The sequence below is a fragment of the Apaloderma vittatum genome, unplaced genomic scaffold (assembly GCF_000703405.1).
Source record: "Apaloderma vittatum isolate BGI_N311 unplaced genomic scaffold, ASM70340v1 scaffold13603, whole genome shotgun sequence".
Lineage (NCBI taxonomy): Eukaryota > Metazoa > Chordata > Aves > Trogoniformes > Trogonidae > Apaloderma > Apaloderma vittatum.
Window position 1 is genome coordinate 21,491 of NW_009708754.1, and position 16,454 is coordinate 37,944.

The window sequence follows — 16,454 nt, forward strand, 5'->3', positions numbered from 1 at the left end:
GTGAATTCAGCATGGTGGGACTTGCATCAGGGTTTCTTTGGAGACCTGGCATCAGAATTAGATCTTAGGGGGAGCAGGGAGATGCTGCTGTTTGGCAGCGCAGGATTCAAAGCTCAGGTAAAACAAGAGCTGGGGTCTCTGCTGTTCACCACGTAGCATCTCCTAGGGTCTCACCTCTGCAGAGTTTGCCATGACTCTTTGAGAGACTGTCCACATCTGCCCTTGGCACCTGTGGTGCAAATTACTCTCTTAAGTACTTGCCAGCCTTTGCAGGAATGAGAAGATACTTGGCACCCTTTTTTTTTTATTATTTTTTTGCACGTTAATTTTAACCTTAAAAATTGCATGCTGTGCGTTTGTAGGAAAATAAACTTCAATCTGTTCGTCTGGAAATACAAAATTCCCTTTGTACTAGTGGGCACTAAGAATTTTCAAAGGCACTTGACTTGATGGACAGGTGTCTGTCAGCCTCGAAGCGTACGAGAGAGACTGATTAATCCAGACACCGTATATGTGGCTGAGAAAGTTGCTACTTGACCTATATAACAAAGGCATGCTCAAGTGGAGGTGCTACCTTAAAATACAGAAAGATCTTGCATTCCATAAGCATGATCTGTTAGCAGCTTAAACAAGAAAAAAATAAAAGAAATAACTAGAGGCATGTGAAAATCCAACTTTAGCCTAACCCAGACTTTCAGCTCTTTCGACTGAGCAGAGCCTTGGGAATTGCCTCTACAAATGACTGATTATATATGCAGCTCTGTTAATTAAATTTAAAAATTGTGTAGGAAGTCAAAAGATACAGCTACTCACTTAATTAAGCTAATTAAGTCCCCAGGTAGCTTTTATATTTGCTTTATTCACTGCAAGTGTCTGGCTTGTTCTGTTTTTGAAATGTGTCAGCATTGACGTGGCTTAGAAGAAGGTTGTACTTCTAGGATGCTTCGTAATTGTGCCTGTGGGGAAGAAAGGACAGAGCAGCAATGGGAGAAAGGATGTTCTGGGCTCCAGGGTAAGTGCAGTTGTCTTTTTGTGTCTGATCCAAAGACAATAAAAAGATTCCCAATGATTTCAGCGTACTTCAGACTTCCCAGACTGGATTATCTGTTGTAGAGGAAACAAAAACGAAAACTTTTGTTTGTGAGAATTAATGCTCGTGCCAGGAGCAGTGCTGAAGGTGTCTCTTCATCCTGGTGGTCCAGGCACCCTTCGCATCGATCTCTTCCCCTCTGCAGCGAGCTTGTCACAGAGTCACGCCGAGCTCTCTCTGAGGCCAACTGACTATACCTGCTCGTCGAGTTCCGTGGATGCTTCAGCTGGGTGTTGATATGTTGCCTGAGAGATTACCCTCCTTCTGAATTTGTCTTCCAAACCTCTTCCATTGGTGAATCACGCACAACCAGTTTTTATTATATGTGTGAAGGCATGTGATTGAGGAGCCCTGTTTCAGACTTGCTGTTTCTGTTCCCTCATTCGCTCCCAAACTAGCTTTTTTTTCCTTTCAGTGCAGAGAAGGGGAGTAAATAACCCCTGTCTAGTTGTCTGTAACGATGATAGTACCGTGTCCTTTTCCGCAGGAGGGGTGCGAGATGGTTGACTGGGGCCCCTCCTTGTGGGAAACCAATCCCTTGGAGCTCCCTTTGAAGTCACGTGGAGCTGCGCTGTCTCAGCAAGTTCAGGCATGGGGCACCGTGCGAGTGGTTTGAACCAGGAGTGAAGTTCTCCTCTATCCTACATTCAGCCTCGCTGCCAAAGTGTTGCGTCTCGCGATGGAAGTGTAATGAAACCGCGGCTGAACTCGTCAGTCCTTGCTTGCTCGTTTCCAACTCGCTTGCCAAAATCCTCCAGCGCTTGTTTTCTCTTAGGTATGGCTGCGAAGTTCAGCAGAAGTTAAAGCATGTGCCTATCTCTGGGCCAGAATCCTGTGTTGTTCTTACAGATACGAAGGGGGTTCCTGAGCTCCAGCAGTTGATCTTATCCAGCCTTTGTGCTGTGGAGGCACGTGCTGTCTTCCATTTCCTTGAACTAGAAGAGAGCAGCGACTGTAGGCTTTACTGCGCTGATAAACACACTTTCCTCTCCCAGTTAGCCAAAACTTGGCCAAGTTACCTCTAAAACAGACAGAAAATCCGTGTTTTTCCTCCCACTTGTTCTCTGGGGGACCAGGCTGAGGATGAAAGTGCAGGAGACAGGGGAGGGTGATTACAGCTAATGCGTGCTGTACACCACAATTTATTCAGAGATCAGTGTACCTTGTAGCATTTGCAGTATCATGCATAAAAATTCAGACTTCTCCTTTGCTGCTTCCAGTACTTTTCCCAGTGTGGTGCACCTCCTGGTTCGATACTCAACCTTCCAGGCAGAATTCTGCGATTCCCTAGAAGAAGTTATCCTGTGCCAAATAGAACTTGGCATTAGGAAACTTTTCTTTTTACCTATATACTCTTTGAATATTGTTGTCAAATACGTACAGATAGTCAAACACATACAAATATGTATCTCTCTTACATTGTGATATCTTCTATATTGTGGTATCTCCTATACTGTGATATAGGAGATCCCTCTTCACATCATCTGTGTTGTCTTCACTGTTGAGTTTCTCCAAGCCTCTCCTGCTTTTTTTATGAAAGGAGATCACCATCAGCTGCATTGTTGAACCAAACCATTTGTATGGCCTGATTTGAACTTTAATAATTCCATCAAGAATAATCCTGTGACTCCTGCTTCTCTGTAAAAAAAAACCCGTAATTTTTTGCTTTTACGTAGCTACAGTCAATGTGGGGAAAAGAAGTGAGAAGCAAAACTCAGCGTATACGTGGTACTTGTGTTACATCCACACTGCTGATGTGAGGCTTGATCCCGAGAGTGTTGGCTGATGCTAGGAGGTACTGGCATTGTTGGAGCTGTGCCGGCAGGCAGTCGGGGCCTGGGCCAGCAGCCAGCCATCACTAGATAAGAGTTATGCCTTCCATGGCTGGAGGGCCAGTCCTTTGGCGGCTGCTACCTTTTGAAGCGCTCAAATCTTAATCCATAACAGGGTGTGGCGAAAGGCCTTCTCTGTCTGTGAAAGTAGGTGCTAGGGATAGGAGGTCTTTAGTGACTGCAGAGGCTGAAGGAGGGCTTATGCTAGGATTTCCTCCTTTTGAGGGAGAAGTAGGGTTCTGCGCTCCTCATTTGTGGGCTGCTGGTTTCAGGTGGTTGTGGGCATACTTCTGCGTGCATGAATGTGGCTGCAGTTGCTTGCTGTGTTGGTAAAGCTCTCTCGAAGCATGTGCTGTTTCTGTAGCTGCACCACAAAGCGTGAGGGCACTAATAGAGTTGTCAAATGGTGGCAGGGCCGTGGGGAACTGAGCTGTGAGCGTGGCTGAGGTTAGCCCCGGGGCCCGGGCTTAGCAGGCCGCTCGCTGTGCGCTCTGGCTCAGCGTGTGAGTGTCCCTCTGCCTGCGTGGGCCTCCTGGGTTGTGGTCCAGCAAGTGTGAGGAGCTCACAGGAGGCAAGTGCCACCCACACGAGGTTCCTCCGTGTCGTGTGGCTGTGGGATGGGGGGGTTTGTGCGGTGGCAAGAGGAAACGCGTCCGGTTGGGTGGGTGTTGCTGTGCGGGAGCTGCTTGATCGTGCGATCTCGGGCACGCTCGTGGGAGGGCAGGTTTGTGGACAAACATTTTCCTTTCAGTTTTCTAGACCAGAAATTATCTTCTGTTTCAGGCACGTTCCACATATCTGGGAGTTCAACTTGGATATTGCATTGGCTGCTGCTTAGCTGGCCAAATTTCATCTTTAGGGGAGAACACAGCAGGTCCAAAAGCCAGACTCTTACCAGTGGCCTATTTGATTTATATAACTTCATTGTATCTTGTCTTTTGTTTTTACTCTTGCTGTCAATTTAACACCAGAGAAACTCTTAAGACTGTCTGGTTTAACCTCTTGTATAGGACAAGATTTCATTATGGGTCGTGCATCCAGCAAGCTGTCAATGGGCTGAAGTTTCAGCAGCTCCTGACGTGCTGGGGCCTCAGTCCTTATTTTGGAGCCTTTCAGCTGTGATTTTTCATTAGATCCTGCTGACACGTGCCGTGAGAAGATCTTGTGTGTAGCCAGATCCTCTTTAGTGAATGCCCTTGGTTTAATATGAGCATGGCTGCTTAGTTGGTGCAGGGGATTTGACTGGTCTTTAATCTTGGATTCTGAAGGGGAGAGAGATTGTTTTATAACTCTCATAAATCTCCTGTTAGTAGTTTCAGAATTATTTTGTTTCTGTTTTGTAAGACTGTGCTACCGTGAGCAGAGGAATCATGTTTGCAGTGGTAGAGAGCACGTTGTGCCACAGAGTTTGGACCAATTTTTGTTTGCGTTGAAGGTGGATGATGCTTTTGCTGTATCTCCTGGTCTCAGTCCAGCTGCTCCCATCTTGATAAGCCTTAGTTTTTAAGACTAAACAAGGAGTGAAGGATTTGCTCTATATCCGACTGGAGAGACTGTGTATGTCAGAAGAAGGGAGGAAGGATCCTCTTTGTGAATGTGAAAGCAGGAGTCTAATGTATTGCTCTGTATGGAGACTGGCAGTAAAATAAGCACTGTAGAATGATTTTGGAAACTTAAATAAGTAGGGATTTTCCAATAAAATTTGTATTCTTGATATCTCATAAGTAAGTCTAGATGACTGTATATGTGTGAATGTATATATATGTTTTAGATATTACGGATTTTTGAAAGAACCATTTCTTTACAATACTGTTTATCTCTCCAGTGAACTGAAATTTAGGCAAAAATGATGCATGATATCTTTGGAGTTGAAGTTTATCTGGGGAATGTCTTCAATATTAGTGGAGACAGAGGACTGTTCAAACACAGCTTCCTGAAGCCGATGTAGTAAGCAGCCCAAGCAAACATGAAAATTAATATTGAAACAAGGCTAAATATTTAAATTGTCCCTGTGAGACTGATTTGTGGGTTTTGGTTGTTTGGCTTTTTTTGTGTGTAAAATATAGTGTCCCTAACATCAACATTTTAATGGGATTTTGGCAAGCAGTTCTGGCTGCCCTGTTTTGTAGCCTGTTGACAGAGATGTGTCACTTCTGGATTGTAGCTGGAGTAGCTTGAATAAGATGCTCTCTCATCCTTTCTCTGAAAATATTTGCTCAGCTGACAAATTCCCAAAGATTTTCAAAACAGTTTTTCTACTTTGACCACAACTTGTAGGCTAGGGAAATACAAGGTGATGGCGTGGCCCGTCTCTGCTTCCCCCTCGCTTACCTCAGAAGATCATTTTCTCTCGGCTCGTGTTAGCGAGGCAGCAGTCAGCATCCCGAAGAGCAGAGGTGCCAGCAGAAAGCGCTGCTGCGAAGTCAGCCCGGCTTGGACACCTTCTTCCCCCTCTTGCAGCCATGCAGATGCTTCTGGCCATTTGCAGCAAGGCTGTTTTGGTGACTTGTTTTTAGGTGTGTAGAGTTCATCTTCCTCTTCTCCCTTTATATTAGTGTTATTCCCTTAAAAAGACTGGTTCGTGCATGGCAGGGTTTTGCAAACTGTGGGCAAATGTCTGAATTTCATAGAATCATAGAATGGCCTATGCTGGAAGGGACCTTAGAGATCATCTAGTCCAACCTCCCTGTCATGGGCAGGGACGCCTCTCAACTAGCTCATGATACTCAAGGCTCCATCCAACTTGGCCTTGAACACCTCCAGGGAGGGGGCCACAATGTCGTCGTCCCTACTGGGAACTCTGGGAGTCGAGGCTTCTTGTTAGAGGTTTATTTACATGATGTGATGTTTTAACACTGGAGGGGAGCCAAAGTGTTGGCAGGATGCGTCGTGTGTTACCCGAGAGAAAAAGGAGGAGACTGGGCTCGTCATCCTTTCTTGGGAAGTATTTTTCTACTCCACACTGTGCAGACCAAGGTGTATTAAATAACTGGGCACCTCTGGGGTGGAACTTGGTGCTGCTGATGTAGAAACTTCTATTTCTGCCCGCCCAAGGAAAGGTGGCTCTACAAGAACAGAGTTTTTGAACAATCACGTTCAGTCATTCCTCCAGAGAGTTCTATTTTCAGAATTTTTGTTCTGTACAGTTTATTGATGCCTGTGAGGTGTGAAGCTTCTCTTTTCTAATTTTAACTTTGAAATTTAGGAGTGTGTAGGGAGTGTATTGTTTTTTTTTTGTTTGGTGTTTTTTTTTGTTGTGTTGGTTTTTTTTTTTAAAGTGAAATTTCTGTGTGACAGCTTGACTTCAGGGATCCTTAGCTTGGATATTTGCTAAAACTAGCTGGTGAATGAAATAAAAAAAAAACCACAAAAGCAAGACCTTGATTATAATACGTGACTAAAACTGGAAAGTCTACTGCCCGAATAATAAATACCTTCTTTCAAGGACAGGTCAACTGACATGGATTGAATCTCTGATCCCTAAAATTGCATTCTGTATCTCTATCTAATTCAGATTAAATGACAACAAGTTCTTAGGTAACAGCACTGACAGTTTCCTATTTTTTAGGGTTTAAGGCCTAAAGTGATTTATGTAAGAAATCAGCATTTACTCCCACACTGATGGTATTTTGAGAGACTAAAACAATTTCAATGGGATAAAATATAATAGGGAGGAAATATCCATATAAATCACCAAACAGATATGCATGGATCTTCTCAGAGAATTGTGTGTGTTTAATGTTACTCCCAATTAATTTGTCTGACAAATTGGAACATTCTTAACAGTATTTAATTTTATTTTTTTTCTTCAATGTCTGTTTCCTCTGGTAAGGCTGAGATTGTCGAGTGTTTCTAGGAAAAAGGAGGAATCAAGTTCCTTATTTTTTTATGGAGCCATTAATATTGAACATTTTGAGCCATGGATGCTTGATTTTTTTTTTTTTTTTTTGGTAAAATTAAGCGTGCGCATGAGAATGTATAGAGCTTTGAACGTTACAATATTCAACAGCCTGAGAAGACTCTTTGCCTTGAGAAACAAACTGTTCACATTTCCTTTACTTTTTCAGGTGGATTTGGAGCCAGAAGGCAAAGTGTTTGTCGTCATAACTCTTACAGGCAGCTTCACAGAAGGTAAGGGAGTTATTTTGGCTTGTTTCCATTAAGAGCGGGACTCTGTATTCTTGCCATTGGTTGCCGGGCTCTATATAAGCCAATGGTGTTCTTCACGTGGGTGATGTGCCGTTGCACACCAGAGACTTCCTGAGTGATGAGGGGAAATCTGGAAGGGGCTGTTGGTAAGGGCTCCTGCTGTGGGTGCCCTCTGCTCTGCTCTCGCTCTGCTCTCGGACACAGGCAGCCAAGTCGTGCTCGATCTGGTTTATTTATCGGAACTCATCCTTCAGACAGATTGTTTTTGTCACCCGTACTTTTCACCTGGTTGCCTCTTGAAGGGCAAGCTAAGGAGTGTGTTTAAAATAGAACATGTTTAAAACATCTGGATGACTTTTATTCCATAATGATTCCCATCTACTTCATGTGTGTTTCTCTTTCCCAAGTTCACTTTGCACAGGAAACCTCAAAGTGTTTAATGGCACAGCTGCCCTAAAAAACTATTTGGACAGACTTTTTTTTTCTCTCTTCCCTATAACTATCTTTTATAGTGTGATGCTTTTAATTTCCCAGTTGTTTATTGTGATACCAGTTATGAATGTGGATGTGAGCTGTGCTGAAGGACCCCGGGAAAGCTGGGATGGGACACAGAAAAAGTTCATTGTTTTCAGACCTTACAATGTAGTTCTTACTTATTTTAGCTGCAGCCTCAAAGTGTGTTTGTTTGGGGGTCTTTTCTGTACAGAAGCCAAGAACCGAGGCAGTATCTGCTCTGCTATCTGTTACCTGCAGCCTGGGGGAGCTGGATTTTTAATTCTTTCTCTTGTTCTGTCCCAGAAACTGATTACTGGGCACGAAGTGCTCCATGTTGGACACGAGGAGGGCACAGGCTAGAGGGATTCTTACCTCAAGAGTTACGGGACAGCTCTGCTCTCCTGCCTGCCAGTTCCCTTAGCTCCCACCTCATGCTAGGTGTCCTTGGTTTTTCAAATGCAGGTTTGAATAGAAGCTTGTGCTTTATGTGGATGGTTTTTGGGAGCTGTCTCACCCATGCTGAGCCGGCAGTCTGATGTGTGCCTGGCCTGGCCTAGGTGGGGAGCTGCTGCTTCAGAGTTGCTGGTGAAGCTTTTGCTTTTCTTGGTGTTTTTTACATGCTAGGATTGCTCTGCTCCTGGCAGGATTGCTGTGACCTTGTAAAGTGTTTGAATGATCAGCTGAGCCACACCTGATGGAGCAACAAGGACTGACAGGAAGATGATAGTGTTCTTCTCCTCCTCCTCTGCAGCAGCAGCAGCACTGTGAGCCCTGTGGTGTCCGAGTGGTGGCAGGGTTTGCTGACGTTCTTCCCTGTGTGCAGCTGGGGCTGCTCTTCCTTCTAGGGACCATAGGCAGGGCGTAATCCTACTTGCAGGTGTATTAGGAGGGAGACACGAAGAGAAAGCCTGACTTTGACTCCTAAGGAAATGTATAGTCTTGGAGTGATGGACAGAATTAGGAGTATCACACCCTGGCTCTGCAGCAGGCCAGGGAGGACCAGAGTTCCCTTTTCTAGTGGAGTTCACCTACTGTGGTGTAAAGCTGGGCAGACCACGTAACATCCCAACAACTTTCAGTTCTTGATCTGTCAAGTAAGAATACATGTTTTCCTCTGTCCAGGTGTCAGCTTTGGGGTCTGGGAATTGCTCTAAAATGTTAACAGATGATTTCCCATTTCTACTCTAGGGGGATGCTCCCTGCAGATGTGCTTCGACAGGGAGACGTGAAGATTGCTTTTTCAAGTCAATTTGGGAAAAGCTTTCTGTTTGTAACCGGAGAACAAAAGTGTGCTAGGGAGGCCTGGAAGACTTTTTTGCAGGTTCAGAGGCCATGGCTCTTAGGAGTGAAAAGGATGCTAGAAATTGGCTTTAATTACTTATGACAGAGCTGATGATGATAAGAGGGAAGAAACTAGAGGGCTTTTACTGACCTCCGTCCAAATTTGTATCCACGTGCAAGCGTGTCAGGCTTGGCCATTTAAAACAGGGTAGGGCAGGGATGGAGGGCTTGAGCGTAAATGCAGATTGTGCTTCAGACTGGTGCTGATGGCTGAGCTGTTAAGGCACGTTGCTCACAAGGTCTCAAAGACGAGAGATGGAGAATTCATGTTTGTATCACTACTGTTTTCTGAGGAAAATGGGAAACGCTGGAAATAGCTTACTTTCCTTTCTGATTACTGAGGATGTGTGGACTTATAGAACAGGAAGATCAAAGACTTTTTTTTTGACTGGTTAGTCCCATGTGTTGTCACATTTAGAGCTTCCAAGAGTAGACATAATCCAGGGCAAGCCTGATTACAAATACTGACTTCTCCCAGTTGTCGGAGGCAGCCATTGGGGAGTTTCCTTTTGAAAAACGGTGAGGTCTTTTTCGTAACACTGTGCTTCATTCTATTTCTCTCTCTTTTTGCTGGAAATGTGGCAGCTCAGAATTGTATTTGAACTTTTAAGATTTTTTGGGAAAGAAGTCTGAGAATAACTCACAACTTGAAAGCACAAAAAGTGACTTCCCACTTGTTTGCCCTAATATGGAGGGCAGCTGCTACCACATCCTCCCTGCTGGTTATGGCAAATGCGCCGCAGACCGCTCGAAGGCTGCTTGTGTTTATGGGTACACAAAGAACCTAACAACTAGTTCACGTTTGAACCCATCAGGGTAGCATGTAGACCCGCATGGGGCTTCAAGCAATATGATGTTTAGGACTTCTGATTGTTTTCTTGTGTCTTATGAATGGTAAAGTGTGTAATTCCAGTTTGTTTCCTGCTCTGAAAAGGATCACAGAATCACAGGATGGTAAGGGTTGGAAGGGACCTTGAAAGATCATCTAGTCTAACCTTCCTGCCAAAGCCAGATCACCTGGACTAGGTCACACAGGACATGTTTTGAAGGGATGTTTTTGAGGGGGCAGCCACAACATCTCTGGGCAATTTATTCCAAAGTCTTGACACCCTCGTACTGAAGAATTTCTTCCTAAGACCCAATCAAACCTAATCTTCTTCAATTTAAATCCATTTGCCCTTGTCCTATCACTGGACACTCTTGTAAAAAGTCCCTCTTCAGCCTTCTATAGGTTCCTTTCTGTAGGTTCTCAGCCACCATTGTCTAACTCCAGTAAAGTAAAAGCCCAAAAAGTGGCTAAACAGAGGGAGAAGAGGGTAAAAGAATAAAAACAAAAATAAAAGAACCCCCCCAAAACAACTAACAAAAAAGACTGGATGTTAGCACTACCTGAGACTATTATTTTGTTGTTCTAGAAAGATTACCCAAAATGGACAGTCCCGGTGGTGTTGGTAGGCTTGTACTTTCTTTAGCTTTGCAAGTGGTTGTGGGTTTTTTTGTTTGGTTGTTTGATCAGAATTTCTTCTGAACAACAGTTTAATTTGGTTCTGCTTACCTGCAGCAGAGATGGGGGAGAAGGGTAGCACTCCTGGGAGGGGCACACAGCGTGTCTGACGGAAGCATTTCTGTGCTGTCAGTTTGAGGGCAGTATAGAAAATGTAGAGCTGGAAGAGGTTAGTCCTTTGTAGGTTCCCGTATGTGTCCCTCAGTGTTAACCTGCTGTTTCAAGGCAGGGAAACATGCCTTTTTGATGTGTTAAAAATATAAGTAGTCTTTCAGGAAGAAAAAGGGATGGAGCAATAGGAAGCCGGGGAAGTCTAGTGAAATTATCCCTTGCCTGTATTTATTTTCTCTGCTGGATGTATTTGTTGCCATGCTAAGCTATATCTGATTATATTAACTCTCCTCATTCAGCTGACATTTCCTGTGTACAGTGACCAGAGCAAAATTAAAATGAAAATCTCCTTACCTTGAGAGGAGATTACTACTCCAGGCATGCCCATGTCTCTGCTGGCAGTCCAGGTCCCGGTGGCCCCGGCACCTGGCTGGGGTGGAGGGAAGCACCCTCTCCTCCAGCCACCTCCCTCACTGCCCTGTAGACCTGTTTCACTCCAGGCTCTTTTATAGAGAAGGTGAGGACTGACTTCTGCTTACTGAACTTCAGGCATTGCTTAGGAATTGATATTTTTTTTCTCCCCTTACTGCCTGCCTTCCTTGAAGAATTTTGTTAGATCTTTCCTAGGGTTTCTTTATTTAACTTGCCTGATAATGGGATGTTTTTTCCTGTTTTCTTTTTAAATTTCCTTCTTATTTTTGCTCAGGGTATTAATTTTACTTCATTTTTTCTCTGATGGTGTCATTACCATTCCTTATGTCTCTTCCTCTTTGTGTTTCCTCGCTCCGTTCTCCTTCTGAAGTAGTGGAAGTGGCTTCTCCGAGAGGTCTGTCTTTGCCATGGACGTGCCTCATCTGTGAATGTGAGGCACCTTGTGAGCTGAGGAGCTGGGCACGGGAGCAAGGTGCGGTGTGTGGGACCAAGCGAGTCCGTAGCTGTCAGAGGGTGCCTCAGCTCTGCCCAGCCCCGGGGACTGCAGGAGCTGTGGTTTAGTGGAGCTGTTTGTGTCTTGCCTCCCTCTCTCCCTGTGATGACCCATGTGTGTGCCAGGATCTCTGAGATAATCCACAAGGTCTCAACTCTCTTTCGAGCCTCCTTTAAAGGACAGTTTCTGCTTTCTTGCTCTCCAAAACAGGTAGTGTTGCGCAGGTTAGCAAGTTGCCTAATGTTGTTCCTCTTCTCCTAATCTTGGCCATAACCGGTTCCAGGTGAACAGCTTCCAAGTAGGGTCTTCTTCCTCACCACTCCTGGAGATCACCTGGGAAGACACCGTTGACTGAGGGCTGTTGCAGTTCTCTAGCATGGTGTCCCCGAGTGACTCTTCTCTGCGCTCTCCTAGGGTGTCACCTAGGTCCCCCTGGCTCTGGTTGAAGGTGACCTGGTGCCTCCTGGGGCTCCTGTTGTTCATAGCAAGTGACTCTGCTGTTGGGGTGCCTCATCAGGTGTTGGGCAGTCGGTCGCATGAATTCAGACCTGCTCTCCACTGCTTGTCTCTCTTTGCTACTGGATGCCTGTTTCAGCCGTGGAAGGGCAAGCCACAACTTACTTTCTTCTTGGGCAGGGATGATTGATGTGCAATAAAACCCCCCCGCAATGAGTGTGGGTGAGCTACTGCTGTTGTTGGTGCTCCTGGACACCTGTGAGAAGTTTGTAGAGTTACTGAAAAGTGGGTGATTTCTTGTGGGTGGGGGTATTTTGCTGCAGCGAGGTCAGACTGGACACAAAAAGGCTCTGGGTCTGTGCCTGAAGGACAGCAGGAACCTCTCTCCCTTGCAATACCAAAGTCCAAGAGCAAGCTGAGTCCTCTTGCAGCTTTCCCTGAAAGGTGTGTTGCTGTGCCCTCAGTTTGCCACCTCTCTTGCTATGTGCTCTTTTTTAATTTTGAGCAAAGCTAACGAACTTACTGCAAAGTAATTATTTGACTGAATTATTCAATGAAACAAGCCTTGAGAGAATAAAGGGCTTCTATTTCAGTGCTTCAAACTCCTGCAATTTGCCATTATTTTTTAATTTATTTTTTTTCCATTGTCACTCAAAGTGATAATTCTGGCTTGAAATTCACTTTTAATTTCATCTTTGTGAGGTAAGTAATAATTGTTTCTTTTCTTTCAATGTCAGGAAAGACAAAGACAAATTTGAGTTCTGAGCAAGAAATAGAACAACGAGAATATTGAGAAGCCAAGTGACTTGGTAGAACAGATATAGTACCCATTGCTAAATATTTAATATTAGTAGACTTTGCAGCAGCAAGGAAGCCTAGAACCCGCCTCTAGTGCAGGAGATTCCTCTTTATTTTGCAACTGTCACATCATGTGTTTGGAGTATTTTGTTTTCAAGCAAGAAGACTCTCTTACTCTTCTACTGTCATTTTTCTTAGAATACATTTTTTCTAATGTGAAGTGGTTTTTGTCCTGAGGAATAGCATTTCCTCAGATAGGTACCAGTGAAGATCTGCATCCTTGAAGTCTCAAATGATATATAGACTTTGTGCTAAGAAGATCCTTGTTCTGTACTGTAATGTAGCTCCTCAGCCCGCTAGAACTTCTATTTCGAGATATGTTATTGGGTTCTTGCACAAGAAGGAGAAAAAGATGTTTACTGGTCCTCTGGAAATTGAAATAATTACTGTTTTCAGCTTGTTTTTTGTAATTAAGGGAGTTGGAAAACAGACACTAGGAATGAAATATGCCCTGGCTATCTGGGCCACTCTTCTGTTTTGGGTTACTAGCCCAAGCAGGAGTAGGTAGTAAACACCATCTAGAGAACCTCCTGATCTGAACAGGCAATATCAGTGTAGAATAGGATGAAGAAACTTTACTGTCTTTTATTCACGGTTTGAGAACATGGAAGTCTTTTAATGTCTAGCTGTAGTGGTTTTATCCTGGCTGACAGCCAGGTGTCCACACAACTGGTCTATCACCCCCCCTTCTCTGCTAGACAAGAGGAGAAAATATATTGAAGGGCTCATGGTTTGAGGTAAGGACAGGGAGATCACCCACATCTACCATCCTGGGCAAAACAGGCTTGATTTTGGGGAAATTAGTTAAATTTATTAAAGAACAAATCAGAGAAGAGTAGTGAGAAATACAAACAGATCTTGAAAAAATAACACCTTTCCCCCATCCCTTCCTTCTTCCTGGGCAAAACATCAATCCCGGTTTATCCACCTCCTCCTCCCGAGCGGCGCAGGGAGACAGGGAATGGGGGTTATGGTCAGTTCATCTGATGTAGTTTCCACCACTGCTTCTTCATCTGGGGGAGGACTGTTCGCTCTTCCCCTTGGCCGTTGTGGGGTCCCTCTCACAGGAGACAATCTTCACGCACCTTTCTCCAACATGAGTCCTCTCATGAGGGGTAATTTGTCACAAACTTCCCCAATGTGAGTCCTCTCACGAGGGGCAATCTGCCCCAACGTTAGTCTGGGGGGCAGTCCTTCAGGGGAAACTGCTCCAGCACAAGTCCCCCGTGGTGTCACAAAGGTGCTGCCAGCCAACCTGCTCCAGCGTGGGCATCCCATGGGGTCCCAGCCCCCTTCAGGCTTCCACCCGCTCTGCGTAGAGTCCTCCATGGGCTGCAGGTGGACATCTACGCCCCATCACAGCCATGGGCTGCAGGGGGACAGCCTGCCTCACCATGGTCTTCACCACAGCCTGGGGAACCCTCTGCTCTGGTGCCTGGAGCACATCCTCCCCCCACTTCTTCACTGACCTTGGTGTCTTCACAGATTCTCACTCCTCTGTCTCTCTGTCAGTTGTTGTGTGATGCAGTTTTTTTTCCCCGTTTCTTAAATATGTTTTCGCAGACGTGTTCCTCTCCTATCATCACTGATAGGCTCAGCCTTGGCTGGCACCAGGTCCGTTTTTGAAGCCGGCTGGCATTGGCTCTGTCGGAGCTGGGGAAGCTTCTAGAAGCTTCTTTCAGAAGCAACCCTTACTTATAGCTCCCCGCCCCCCACCCTGCCACCGAAATTTGGCCAAGCAAACCCAATACACTAGTCCAAAGTCTTAAGTAGCAGAGAGCAGTAGGAGTTGTATTTCTTTCCAATGCCTACATTTTTTCCAGTGCTTTATCTTGTCACATATGTACATGCTGTAGGCAGGGGATTTCCAGATATGCTCCATGTTGATTCAGCTCTGCACTTCCAGCTGGAAATAGGTCAAAACAATGTAGGCTCCCATGAGAGAGAAAGTGCACCCTAAACGCACCCTGGAGAAGATTGACTCCTTGCAGAGACTGAAAATGTCACCCACAGGTGCTCTGCATCTCTGCGTGGGAGGCAGGTGGACTTCACTGGCTCCCCAACCTTGCTGGAGGACGTCCATCAGCTTACAAAGTAAAAGGCAGTTCCAGAGGCTGATCTTGAAGTCCTGAGCAGGTGTTGTTCTCCTGGAGGGCACACTGCAACCCTGCAGCCCAGCAGAGATGTGTCTGCCAAGCCAGCGGGAGCAAGAGCAGCTCTATCCCTGTTACGAAACCTCTGTGAGCACAAGAACGTTAAAGCTTCTCAAGAACACCGAGGATCTTGGGGGAGAATTTCAAAGTCAGAGAGACCATGAAGGACCTCTTGGAGATTCTTTTTGCAGGGAAGAGCCTTTGGGTGTTCTGAGAAATGCCCTTTGGGCTGCGAGTTGCTCTTAGGAGAAGGGGCTGTGCTGCATCTTCCTGAGTGCTGCCTTTTGCTTCCCCTGGTCAAGCTGGCAGTGGCATGAGATGGGGTCACTCATGAGAGACAGCCCAGCCTTGGAAGTTAGACAAAGTGGATAAACTTGGGGATAATGAAAAATTATTGCTGTTTATGGTGGGAGGATAGTGTGAGTGAATTTTTTTTTTTTTTTTAAAAAAGTGAAGCCTTCAAAACTTACATATTGCATCACATATTTAAAAATTGCAGAGAGAACCCAAGTATTTTTTGCACCCTGCCATTCTTATATCTCTCATATGCTTCTTCTCCATTAAAAAAAGAAGAAAAGGGACAAGCTTGTTAAATTCTGAATTTTCGCAGGAAAAAAGGATTTCAACAGAAGAACAAACCTGTTTAGTCCTGATTGTTGCAAGATTCTAGACTCTAGGAGATGAAATTTTTTGCTTGGTGTTACAGAGGGACTGTAATGCAGAGCCGGGAGGTGAACAGCACCTCAGCCTGCCGCGTAACTACGCGACCACCTTTATTTCTTGGAGTATGACCCATTTGAACTCCACAGTTATTGCAGTATGTCTAATGCTGAGAGGTTTTTGGCAGTAATTCGTGACTTGCCAAAATCCACCAACTGCTTAGGTATCTAGAGGCTGTAAAAAAGCAACAAACAGCAATATTGGGGTTAGCTTTACTTTCTCAGTGGGCTGTGTTTTGTCTGGGCTCTGAAAACTAGATATAAATATGCAAACTTGCAATCTGCTCTGGGATTTTGGTGTTCTGGCTGTAACGGCGAACTGAGATTTTTGTTTTATTTTAATGTGATTCCTGGAAAAAGTGACGGCGGTTCCCAGAGGAGCTTAAATCGATCTGCTTGGCCTTGGAGGACACTGCTGTTGGGGGTTTGTGCTGCAGTGAAGCAGAATGGCAAATATGGGCTGGAAGGAGCAGAGCGCGAGGCTGTTGGAGGTGGGGACCATGGTCCTGTGGTGAAGATGATGACGACAACCCTGTCCCCGGCTGCTGTGCCCCGCGCTGGGGGGTGCTTTTTCATGGCCGTCTCCCTTTGCACCCAGTGCGGTCAAGGGCACCTGGATGATGCCCTGGGCTGGGATGAAGCGGGGATGCTCCTGGACACCTCATGGCAGCACCACAATTTACGAGGTACCTGGTTGATGAAACAGGTGAATGGCTGTCCAAAAGGCCCAGCAGTTTACCTAGGGTCATGCTGTAAATCTGTAGCAGAAACTGGAGAAAAAAAATACCAATAAAACCACACCTTTTTTTTTTTTTTTCTTT

At 45.2% G+C, this 16,454-nt stretch overlaps 1 protein-coding gene across 1 annotated transcript in view; it reads left to right on the plus strand.

The window, feature by feature from the left end:
* The window catches only part of PRKCH (protein kinase C, eta), a gene marked incomplete at its 5' end in the record, with an annotated part of 119,521 nt that overhangs the window by 21,485 nt on the left and 81,582 nt on the right, over positions 1-16,454 (plus strand). Inside the window, one exon of the mRNA XM_009866673.1 lies at positions 6,990-7,053. Coding sequence (XP_009864975.1) covers positions 6,990-7,053 — 64 coding nt within the window. The remainder of the gene's footprint in view (positions 1-6,989; positions 7,054-16,454) is intronic.